Source organism: Lepidochelys kempii, chromosome 1 (assembly GCF_965140265.1).
Source record: "Lepidochelys kempii isolate rLepKem1 chromosome 1, rLepKem1.hap2, whole genome shotgun sequence".
In the NCBI taxonomy this organism is placed as follows: Eukaryota; Metazoa; Chordata; order Testudines; family Cheloniidae; genus Lepidochelys; species Lepidochelys kempii.
The window spans coordinates 112,143,161-112,156,179 of NC_133256.1; the positions used below are offsets into that span (position 1 = coordinate 112,143,161).

At 38.8% G+C, this 13,019-nt stretch overlaps 1 protein-coding gene across 1 annotated transcript in view; it reads left to right on the forward strand.

Moving 5' to 3' along the window:
* EDAR (ectodysplasin A receptor) overlaps nt 1-12,297 on the forward strand; it is a 70,133-nt gene extending 57,836 nt beyond the window's left edge. Inside the window, exons 6-11 of the mRNA XM_073327446.1 lie at nt 2,262-2,387; nt 2,483-2,548; nt 2,857-2,929; nt 5,183-5,342; nt 8,681-8,741; nt 11,978-12,297. Coding sequence (XP_073183547.1) covers nt 2,262-2,387; nt 2,483-2,548; nt 2,857-2,929; nt 5,183-5,342; nt 8,681-8,741; nt 11,978-12,297 — 806 coding nt within the window. The remainder of the gene's footprint in view (nt 1-2,261; nt 2,388-2,482; nt 2,549-2,856; nt 2,930-5,182; nt 5,343-8,680; nt 8,742-11,977) is intronic.
* The last annotated feature ends 722 nt before the right edge of the window (nt 12,298-13,019 follow it).

Sequence of the window (13,019 nt, forward strand, 5' to 3'; positions counted from 1 at the left end):
ATTATTGACTCTGTCTTTGGCTTTCAGTTTTTCTCTCTGATATCACACACACAAAATTTTGGCTTGAGCGCAAGATCATGTCTCTTTGGATCCCACTCCCACTTCACTGCTGAGGGAGGATTTACTTTTCATGGCACTATTTATCTGAGGCATAATGAATCTCTTTGACATTCGTTCTTAAAAAATTCTTTGCTGATGCCTAATTTTCATCCTGGTTTTATTAACTTATTTATATTCTGATATAAACGTTAATTTGACTTATCTGAAAATTCCGATCAGGCTATCGAGTGTACCATACCACAGAGGATGATCTGGTGAATGCGAATTATGCATTATTCAGTTCTGCTAATTCAATTCCCTTTCAGTTTTGTTTCATTTTTCAGCATTCAGTAGTATTGATCACAGTATTCTTCTGACGTGCTTACTGTCTGTTGTTGAGCTGCCAGCTACTGCTTTGGCTTGAATCCTACTGAAGAAAGCAGTCAGCCATGGGTCAGTTTAGACCTCAGCCTGCTTCTCTGTGCCTTGCCTGAGGGATTAGTGGTAGGACCAATGCTCTTCTGAATGTATATGTTACTATTGGGTATTATTCTTTAGGAACTATAATGTATATTTTCATTGTTGGTCAGACACTGTCCAGACCTACCTCATGCTTCCAGTCAGTTGTCAGGCTGCTAACATGATATCCAGTTACAGATGTCACATTATTTAATAAAATTATCCAACTAAAGCTGGTTGCTAGTGGGTTTTAGATGGTTGTTATGTTAAGCACCTAGCCTAACAGTTCATTTTACTGAGCCTATCTCCTTAGCATAAAGACAGTGGGTGTTAGAATGACATATTTGTCAATGGCCTTATACTCAGATTTCATAACAAGAACAGCCTTGTACTTTCTTCCGTATATTGTTCTGAAAAGAAACAATTAGAATCATTTATCAATTATTCCCTTTTTCAAATCTTACTACTGTAATTCCTTCTTTGTGGGTGCTCCCAAAGATATACTGTCTAGACAACAGCAGCTCCTATTCTGATGATTGAATTTTTCCTTGTTTTAAGATCCCTTTTTTGGCTCCCCATCACATCAAAGTTGTATAATTTATTTTTAAACAATGGTTTCATCCCAGAGAAGCATCTCTAAAAATGGCATCAGACAGGTTTTATAATCCATACAAACCAACACAAATCAAACTATACATATTAGAGTTTTCACCTGCACTTCTGATAAATCTTCCAACAGAAGAATTTTAAACATGTTCACACTGATGGAACATTACTAGCTGTACACCCTCTTTGTGTGTTGGTGGTGTAGGTCTATGAAAAGAAATTACACATTTTGTTGTTTTACTGACTTGTTTCATTGTTCTATAAAGGAAAGCTAAATAACTGATTTTACAATTAAGAGAACGTCCAACTTTCACTCAGGGTTGAGAGCTAGCAGCTGTTTACAGTTACACACAATTAACTGCAATACCGTATGTTATGATACGGAGGAACACCATTTTCTGTCTGAGAAAAAGCCAAATCCTATCTTCAGATGTGCACACACAAAGACCTCACTGAAGCCAGCTGTGAGTGCAACCATGGGCAAAACTGGGCCTATAAGTCTGTTATAATTTCCAGCCGACATAAATTTCAGCATACTATTTTCACCTGTTCGTAACATTGACAAACCTCATTCTCTCAGGAGCAGAATGACAGTGGCAGAAAAGAAAATTACCAAAGGAATTTCATCCACATATTTAATTTTCATAAATTTCCTTTTTACAATAAGTAAAGCATAAACAAAATTTAATGAAATAGTTTGTGTATATAATTCTAAAAAACTGAAATATGAAAAGAGGTCAAATTTTGGTAGCTCATATTTCTTCTTATTGAAACATTGAAAGTTTCACAAGGTAATTGGAAAAGCATAGTATATTTTCCTCTTCATACATAATTTCTTTTAATATTAGAGGACATTATAGCTTCCTTCATCTCTGCAGGACTACACGATCTAGTGTTTGTTGTAAGTATCATTAACTATTGTAGAACAAACTACACTGCTATGTAAAATTCTGTATATTGGTTGGCTTTTGAAGCATAAGAGCTAACTTCTGCAGTGTTTCATCCAGCAAAGCTCCAGTTCAAATAAATTAATTAAGTTTTAAGTAAATAAAGAAATGAACTAGGGATTAAGTTTTGTGCAGACCTCAAACTGATAAACATTTTTGTTTTCAGTAATGGCTCCTTTACAATAAACTATTTCTTTGTGTCTCCAGCAGATCTTTCAGGACAAGGGCATCTGGCTACTGCTCTTATAATTGCCATGTCTACTATATTCATAATGGCTATTGCCATTGTCTTAATCATCATGTTTTACATTGTGAAAACGAAACCTTCTGGTCAAGGTAATTGTGCGGCATAAGAAATTCCAGTTGCAAAATACTATCTCCAGACAACTGCTGAGAATGACTAGTAATAAGTTACATTCTTTATATTCTAGCCTGTTGCACCAGCCATTCAGTCGAAGTCCAAGCGAATATGCAAGAAGAGAAGAAAGACATACAAGGTTTGAGCTGTTTTATGGTTTCCACTTTCTCCACACCAGATAACACAGGGCTTAAACTCCCTTAATCCATCTTCCTGTGCAATTCCCCTTTTTAATTGTTTAAACTCCAATTCCATTTAGTAAAGGAATATGCAAAAGGTTTCTGTACCACCAAAATTGCACTTAATCCTGTGATAGAAATTAAAAGTGTAGAAGAATTCAGGGAGATTTAGGTTTGTAATAAGACTGCCAGCTGATGAAGCTAGTGAGGCAAAACACACATTTGCAAACTCTCTGTCAATTAAATGTCTTTATTTTTTGATTTGCAGAAAATGTTGTGATTTTCTCAGAGAAAGAGGAGTTTGAAAAACTGACAGCAACTCCAGCTAAGACTGTTAAAAGGTATGTGAAAAATAAACATTATTTTAGCTTGGTTAAGGTGGGAAAGGAACATAACCATTTCCAGATACTTGAGGCAAAGGAATTATTTAGCCTGGCACAAGGGAATACAACAAGAAAAAAAAGGAGATGCAATTAAGACAAGGGGAAAATAGGCTAAAAGCTTCCTGATGGTGCGATCTAATGGAATGAGGAACAGTCTGCCACAGGAAGTGCCAGAAACTCCATTGCTTGAGTTTTTTAAAGCTAGACCTGGGAGTTGAAAATGTGCTAACAATCTTGCAGCAGCAGGGAAAAGACTAGATGACTTAATATGTATTTTCCATCTCTAATTTCTAAAATAGGATGGCAGATGCTAGGGGGGGTGGGGGGGAGGCTGATCATCCCATCTCCTTCTTCAGCCCTACAGGGCTCTGTCATCTTTCCTGACAGCTTCATTTTGGTAGTGTGTGCCAGGAATGTGGTTTTCAGGTACGTGCTCTTCATTAATCTTTTCTCTGCTGCCTATCAGCCAGCACGGGAGAACACATTTCCTGCCCCACACACCAAAAAAGCACTTTGTCCCTAACTTTATTGCTCAGCATCTAGATGGCACAAAGTCACACAGGTCAGTAGCCTTTATATTATTGATGGATTGATATGACCAATGGTCTCTTAAAACCATAGTAACCTGGGTCCAATTTTTGTGCTCCCTAAGAGCTACCATATTAGAATTAGCAGAGTGAGAACCACCATTAAAAATGTCATTTGGTCTGGAGGCTCTCAGAGCACATGAGGAACGATAGCAGGGACCACAACAGCATTCACAAGTTCTTAAGCTTCCTGGTACTAAAAACCTTACTACACAGATAATCAGTCCCACAGTTACAGGTATATAAATGAACATATAGCAATACCAAAAGGTATCCAGCATAAATGCTCTCCTACTCACATCTCCAAGGGTACCACCAAGATGGGTGGCTCTTTCAGTAGGTGGTCATCTGTGGAGGGCCTCTTGATGGATTCTTCCTCCCTGTTCATGCTGATGAACCCCTTTTATGCTGAGTTACACTCACACGCATAACCCTCCTACATATGCATGAAAATTCCAACCCCTTTTTCCTTATCAGGACTTCCAAACCCCCTAAAGTTTGGGGTGCCCCACTTTTCAAAGGCTAGCCTCTTAGTTCCCCATATTTGCATTAGCATTTACATCAACAAGGCCCCATGGCAACCTGCAGTTGCTGCAGAATTTTCTGTGATGTTACAATTGGGTGCCTTGCAGTCCTGACAGGTACATTGCAGCATATTTCCCCAAACATCACTCATTGTCACATTCTTTACAGTAATCTTGTAACATTACTGGTACAGGATTATTCCTGGGTCACCTGCTTATGTCAACCCTTCTTTTAGGCCTAAGGCCTTATGCAGCTAACCTAAAATCACACCAGCCTCAGCTTGTAGGGCTTGCATGACAGCCTCACTTTGCTTACATACCTAACACACACGGTTCTCTCATAAATGTTTGTCAACCTTATATCCTTATAATACTATCCTACTTATTCCTATACTCTATCTACATCTATTCATCACACATTGATTACGTATCTATTGCTGTGGTTAATTCATAACACAATTAAATGATTCTATGAAATAATCGGCTACGGGTCCATTTGCCTTTAGGATTCTCTGAGCTCTCCCTGGCTGCGGAGCCCCACTAGATGACACAATGAGCTTTGTACCACACTACAAAGACTACGTCTACACTATAAAGCTAAGGGTGTGATTCCCAGCTTGCCAACACATAGTCCTGCTAGGTCAATGAGGGAAAAGTATAAAGAGTAGTGTAGCCACAACAACATGGGCAGCCTGAACTACCGGGCTATGCTAGGCTACTCTTTATATTCGTGCTAGCTGCCATCCAACTACCACAAGTACATGAATGCAAGCTTGGAATCACACTCCTAGCTCGAAGTGTAGACGTAGGTAAAGTCAGGAAGAGCTAGAATTTGGCCCCAAGTAAAGAAACATTTTTTTTTAAATCCTTTATAAGATCTGCTCCTTGTTCTCACGCAGGTGTTCATGACTGTGTAACTTAAATAGAGACAGTTGCACATACATCTTCGATAGCAGGGTCAAGCTTTAATTACATGCTCCCGCAGCAGCGACATTTTTAAAAGAAAAATATTATTCCATTGACTCTAAGATAGAAGAAAAGACAGAATTGGACTCACTATCAGAGGCTGCATAGCTATAACCTTACCCTTAATTTTTCAGTGAAAATGATGCATCTTCCGAGAATGAACGACTTCTAAGCCGTAGCATGGACAGTGATGAAGAAGCTGCTGTCGATAAACAAGGGACCCCAGACCTGTGCTTGTTATCTTTAGTTCATCTCACCAGGGACAAATCTTCCACAAATAACAAATCAACTGGGGTAAGGCTTTTTTCAAAGCTCAAAATGGAGACGAATTTTGATAGGTTTTTTTAAGAAACACATGCATAAATCATCACCACAATAAAACAATGAATTATAATGCTGATCAGACTAATCTACAGGAAAGTTTTGCATGGTAATAAGAAATTGTCTGACAATCTCCTCTGTAGAGACAGCATATAGTATTCCTTCAGTATGCCAAAAATGCTGTGTGTGCATATAAAATGCACTGTAAAGGGCTGAGAAATTAAGCACCCAAAAGTCAGGAAATTCAAAAGCAGGTTTCCTACAACAATATTAACTCTGCTCTCTGGAACTCTGTACAATTTAGGTTATAAATTTGAACCAAAAAAATCAATAATACAGCAAGGCATGCATTTAAACAGGCAAATTAAGAAAGAAAAATTTAGTCTTGGTTTTTCTGTTTAAATGCATTATTTAATGCTGTATTATTGACTTTTTGTTAAAATTTATACCATAAAATGTACAGCGTTCAGAAGAGCAGCGTTAATGTTGCTGTAGGAACATGAGCATATGAACAATGGGGCTAGCGTAGTGTTATAGTGGGAACCTTAACTTTTGAATTTCCTGACTTTTGGGTGCTTAAGCACAACATGCTCATTTCTACACCTTAATGTTTCATTAATATTCATTTTTGTACGTAGTTTTCCTGTTTATTTTTCAAAGATACAAGAGTCACATGGAAGGTGGCTCCAATATTCCAAAGAACTGTACCTGCGCCATCTCACTGTTTGGTTTCTCTACTTGTGGCCTACATTCCTTCCTGCTGGCTGGCTTCCTCACAGTGTATTTAAAGGCAGCTAAGGGCATATAAAGACATGTGTAAGGTGCTTCAGCACATACCAAACTTTCTAACCCATGTTAACATTAAAGCATACTTAAAAAGAAAATGCACATATTCATATGGATATGTTTTATACTTTCATAGCTTTCAAAATACTATACCATCCACAATGAAGTCAGTCAGGCCAAGATAGTAGTTTGTAATATCAACCATTTTTGGTTTTCCAAGACTGAAAAAAAATCTTTAAAAAAAAAAAAAAAGTTTGAAAAATATCTTTCCACACTTGCATAGTTTAACTGGCTGAAATGATTTAGCTCAAAACTTTCCAAAATAGCTCATCTTTCCACTAAGACTGGACAGGGAAAGCTTCAGCCCCAAGGGAGATGCTTTTAGCAAGTTATGAACAACTGAAAATTATCATGAACTCTTGACATGTATGAGTTTGTGTTATCTGTCCTTAGGTATTTCTAATGCACACTCATCATGGACTGTAAGCACCATTGTCTCGCTATACTTCACGTTGGGTTGAGGTCTGGTACACAGGTTCTCAGACCAAGTGGCAATGTCATAAGAAAAGTCTCTGAAGACTGTATATACAGTAGATACAGAAGTATTTCTTTGGCTTGTAATCTTGTCTAAAGCATAGATCCCTTATCCCAGACCTCTCCCCTGAAAGATGGTTATGACGACTTGAGACCCTCTTAACAGGTATAAAACAAGGTCTTTGGTGGAAATACAGATTGTGATGAGACACAGCTTCCATGCCTCACATTTTAGGACCAAACCAGGTTCCATGCCTTGGAAGAGCACTAAAGTACTTGGGGGGTGCAGATGAAATAGTATTTATAAGACAGACCATAGAGCTCAGTGGGTGTTGAGTGAGGCTAAGGACAGCTAGAGAGAAAGGTAGAAAAATATTGAGAATTTCAAAGCTAGATTTGGCAGGCTCTTTGCCTTACTCTGGACTGCTCCTCCCTGTTTAAAAAAAATATTTTGCAATGAGGTACTACACAGAGGATCCAAGATCAAAACACAAACGTAGCCACTTGCTTGTGGGCTAGGCTCAGTACAGAATCAGCAACCTCAGCCTTTGGAAAAGAAGACAGCCTTTGGCATCCCTCTCGCTGGACTTGGGAGGGAGGTGTTAGTTAGTCTCTCTCTGCCCCAGAGAAAATCAGCACAGAAGGGAGGCTGCCAATGGAGAGAGAAAATGGGGGATCTGAGATGCTTTAAGAGGAACTCTAAAAACCCCTTAGGAAAAACAATGAGAGCTCCTGACATGTTTATAAAGTGGCTACTCCAAATGCACAACAGTTACTGCACTTAGAAAACCCCAAACTTGCAAGTTTTTATTATGAAATAAATAACACCAAGAATATGTAAAATCCCCATTTAATAGCTGTATTCCCATCTCATTATGTTCAAAACACCTGCAGACCTAATGTGTCTACATGACTGGTCAAGTGAGCAGCAGTCAATTGGGGGTCCACAACCACAGGCCTGGAAATCCAACTGATTGATGTACCTGGGCTTTTATAGGCCAGTGAAAACAAACCAGACAAGATCGTCCCAGAAACCCAGAAGCTCAAGCAGGCTTTTTTCAGGGTGTTTTCTAAAAACATTTGTGACAACTGGTGAGTTTGTGAAACAAGTGCTTGAGTCCCATGATAGAGAGAAATTTTCTAATAGCTTGCTCCTAGCTAGAGCTGGCTGGAAGACAACAATTCTGTATTCTGACAGCTTTCAAGGTTTTAAAATTGTTTTCATTTGGCACTAGAATAAAAACAAAACCTTTTCAACGTTTTTGCAAAATAGAACTGTGTTAAAACATCTGGTTTCAGATTGAAAAGTCAGGTCAATTCATGTCTCTCTCATCAGAAGTGATCAGATAGCCCTGGACCTCAGACCCCCTTCTTGTCTAAATCAAGATGGTTTTGCTTCAGCTTTGACAAAAAAGCATATTTTGGCAAAAAAAAAAACAACATTTAATTGAAAATGTTCCAATCAGCATAATCTATCCCTAATGCCAAACCAGCAACAACTCCTGCAAATACAACCCTCTTGCAGCGTGTTAGGAGAAGTTATTCATCACAGCTGGTCCAATTTTGTGGACCTAACAATTTGGGGTATGCAGCTATAGTATTTAGTTTACTCGCTCCCTTGGGCAGGGTCTATAAAGGGAAATTAAATACTAAAACACTTAAAGCAGAAAGTTCATTAATCCAAATTAGATGACACTGGGACACAGAAAATGAGATCTCCAACACTGGAAAGTGAAAACCAAAAAACATGTTTACTCTTAACTCATTTACACTTATCCTACTCTTCTATGAATCTTCAGAAGAGATCCTTGGCGGCTTTATGTGCTAATGCAGTGGGTTCAGAGTCTTGGAAGAGGAGCCTCTAGAGAGCACCTCAAGAGGTTGTACTGTGTGTCTGGTGCGTCTGTTTGCCTAGTAATTATCTCCTCACATGACTGAAGAAATAATGAGGTACTAGTCTTTAAAATACGTTTTGTTGCTGCTCCCTTTAGATTCAAAGTCGAAGGAAAAAGATACTTGATGTGTATGCCAACGTATGTGGTGTTGCCGAAGGTGAGTGTGAACAAAATACATACAAACTGACTGTATAGAATTAGATCTTAACTATTGGCTGTGGAATGTATTTCCTTTTGTCTTCATAACTGTAAAAAATGGTCTACAAAGAGAAAATCCAAATTTGGGGTTAATTATAAATTGTATAATTTGTATTAGTTATTTATTTTAAGTAAATTGGATGAACACAAACTGATGAAAATATGTTCTGATAAGTTTAAAATTAAGATTTGGGAAGGATCAGATTTGTATTTCAGCTCCCAGCTCCCTCAAATCCTCCACTCTGCCACCACATCCTGAAAACAATAGTTTCCAAGTTGGACAGTTTTTAAGGGTTTAATTCGATTTAGCACTTGATTATTTGTGTTACCTAGGCACAGTGGACATGAATTCATTTCACTACATCAAAGAGTACATAATCTTATTTAATTCTCTCTTTTTCTGTGTGTTCTATGGCTCAGTGCGATCCCAGGTCCCACCACACCACTGGTATTGAACTTGAAATGGAAAAAACGCTATCAGTCTCCAAATCAATTAAAGAGCGTAAATACAAAAGTCAGAATCATAGAAGCGTAGGACTGGAAGAGACCTCGACAGGTCATCTAGTCCAGACCCCTGTACTCATGGCAGGACTATGTAATAACTAGACCATTTCTGATAAGTGTGTGTCTAACCACCTTTCAGGAATGACGGAGATTCCACAATCTCCCAAGTTCCAGTGCTTAATTATTCTGACAGTTGGGCAGTTTTTCCTGATGTCCAACCTAAACCTCCCTTGCTGTAATTTAAGCCCATTGCTTCTTGTCCTAGCCTCAGAGGTAAAGGAGAACAATTTTTCTCCCTCCTCCTTGTAACAACATTTATATACTTGAAAACTGTTATGTCCCTCCTCAGGCTTCTCTTCTCCAGACTAAACAAATCCAATTTTTTCAATCTTCCCTCATAGGTCAGGTTTTCTAGATCTTTAATAATTTTTGTTGTTTTTATTTGGACTTTCTCCAATTTGTCCACATCTTTCCTGAAATGTGGCACCCAGAACTGGACACAGTAATTCCAGCTGAGGTCTTGTCAGCACGGAGTAGAGCGGAAGAATTACTTCTCATGTCTTGATTACAACACTCCTGCTAATACATCTTAGAATGATGTTCTCTTTTTTTTTTTTTGTAGTGTTACACTGCTGTCTCATATTTAGCTTGTGATCCACTATGACCCCCAGATCCCTCTCTGCAGTACTCTTTCCTATGCAGTCATTTCCCATTTTGTATATGTGCAACTGATTGTTCCTTCCTAAATGGAGTACTTTGCATTTGTCCTTATTGAAGTTCACCCTATTTACTTCAGACCATTTCTCCAGTTTGTCTAGTTCATTTTGAATTATAATCCTATCCCGCAAAGCACTTCCAATTCCTCCCAGCGTAGTATCGTCCGCAAACTTTATAAGTGTACTATGTCATTATCTAAATCATTGATGAAGATATTGAACAGAACCAGACCCAGAACCGATCAATGTGGGTCCCCACTTGATATGCCCCTCTAGCTTGACTGTGAACCACTGATAACTACTCTCTGGGATCGGTTTTCCAACCAGTTCTGCACCCACCATATAGTAGCTGCATCTAGGCTGCATTTCCCTAGTTTGTTTATGAGAAGCTCATGCAAGACAGTATCAAAAGCCTTACTACTGTCAAGGTATATCACATCTACCAGGCTTGTTACCCTGTCTAAAAAAGCTATTAGGTTGGTTTGACACAATTTGTTCTTGACAAATCCATACTGTTACTTATCACCTTGTTATCTTCTAGGTGTTCACAAATTGATGTTTAATTATTTGTTGCTGATACTGTCTCCTGTACTACATCTAGTATTATGGATAAACTGTCTAGCAAAGAGCATCCATTCAGCCCCATGATCAGTGCTAATATGACCAAGATCTCCTATGGAGGTACTTCAACAATAAAACTCTTGCACGAACTTATATGCATGGAGGCAGTAGGCATCATGGTACCACCTGTGCTCATCTCATCCCTGCAAGACCACCTTCCAATTATAGAGACAGAGAGAATCAGAGTCAGTGGAGAGTCAAACACTGAGCCATCTGTGGGAGAGGATTATTGTCAGCAGAGTATTCTCTGTGCCATTAAATAACTGAATTTTGTACCACGAGGAAATTGGTGGCTGCTGGCCAGTTTGCAAAGCCAAAATGAAACTCTTACACTAAACATGCTTAGCTACGTCTGTTGAAGTGCTCACTAGGGATACATCTACAATATATTCCCTGGGACAGCTACTTCAGGATTAGCTGAGAAAGGGATAAAGTAGTATGGCAATACACAACTCAGTTAAGAATCCATATGGGGAGAGATTAACAAGACTGGGATTTTTCAGCTTGGAAAATAGATGGCTCGGGGGGATATGACAGAGATCTATAAAATCATGACTGGTGTGGAGAAAGTAAATAAGGAAGTGTTATTTACTCCTTCTCATAACACAAGAACTAGGGGTCACTAAACGAAATTAATAGGCAGCAGGTTTAAAACAAACAAAAGGAAGTATTTCTTCACAAAACGCACAGTCAACCTGTGGAACTCTTTGCCAGAGGATGTTCTAAAGGCCAAGACTGTAACAGAGTTCAGAAAAGAACTGGATAAGTTCCTGGAGGATAAGTCCATCAATGGCTATTAGTCTGGATGGGCAGGGATGCAAAACCATGCTCTGACGTGTCCCAAGTCTCTGTTTGCTGGGATCTGGGAATGGGCACCAGGGAATGGATCACTTGATGATTACCTGTGCTGTTTATTCCCTCTGAAGCCTCTGGCATTGGCCACTGTCAGAAGAGAGGATACTGGGCTAGATGGACCATTGGTCTGACCCAGTATGGCCGTTCTTATGTTCTATGTTCTTATCTTAGTTATTTCCCACCCAAATTCACACATGCATTCTTCTCTTATCCTCTCTCCTGTTTCAGTTTTTTCTCTCTTTCAAGACTTTTCCAATTTGATACTGTCATTTGGGGCTATTCATTTAGGCCTATCTGTGTCAAAATACTCATGTGTCAGTAACCCAAAGAGACGAGTACCAGGCAAAGTGTGTTACTCTCATGATTTTTTGGGTGTACCTATTATTTAACATTTAAAGCTTATCCTAATAATATTATAGTACTGAACAAGGGAACATTTCTAGTAGTCACCAAGATCTGTATATCGAACTTCTGACTCTTAGGAATTTTTAATTCACAGGTCTCAGTCCTACAGAGCTGCCATTTGATTGCCTGGAGAAGACCAGCAGGATGCTCAGCTCAACATACAACTCAGAAAAAGCTATTGTGAAAACATGGCGCCACCTTGCTGAGAGCTTTGGACTAAAAAGGGATGAAATAGGTGGTATGACAGATGGCATGCAGCTCTTCGACCGCATCAGCACAGCCGGCTACAGTATCCCTGAACTTCTAACCAAACTAGTGCAAATTGAGCGGTTAGATGCTGTTGAATCTTTGTGTGCAGATATTTTGGAGTGGGCGCAAGTGATGCCTTCACCTGAACAAGTGGTTACATCCTGATGTGAGCATCATTTCCAAAGGATGTGCAAGAACATTGATCCCAAGAGCAATGCTTCAAGAGCACAGGGCAGAGACTTAAAAGAATCGGAGGTTTTCTCATACACTACTCACATTCACCGCAAAGAATAAAGTGAGGCAAGATTTGCAACTGAATTTATCACCCACAAAATAAACAAGGGCAAAAATTCTTCTGAGAAGCTCAACATGAAATATGTAATTGAATAGAATGGCTTTTGTTAAACAGGTTTCAGAGTAACAGCCGTGTTAGTCCGTATTTGCAAAACGAAAAGGAGTACTTGTGGCACCTTAGAGACTAACCAATTAGTCTCTAAGGTTAGTCTCTAAGGTGCCACAAGTCCTCCTTTTCTTTTTGTTAAACAGTTACTGATAGTAAGTGGACACTAATATCCATTTTCCACAAAGTTTACAAGTACAGGTACAGGTCAATCTTCTAATAGCCCGTCTGGCTTTGAAGAAAGCCCATTTAATTATTATCTGAGGATAGCTCTATCACCTGGGGCTCTGTTCAATCATTTCAAATCTACAGTTAGCTACAGTACCATGGAATACAGATAAGGCATGCACATTTCTACCAGCTCTAACACATGTAATTGTAACCAATTTCATTCCTTATACATACTACAGATTTGTTGAATCAAAAAGTGCTTAGATTAACTAATTATACTGTATGAAAAAAGTTACTTCTGGAGTCTACATGAGCC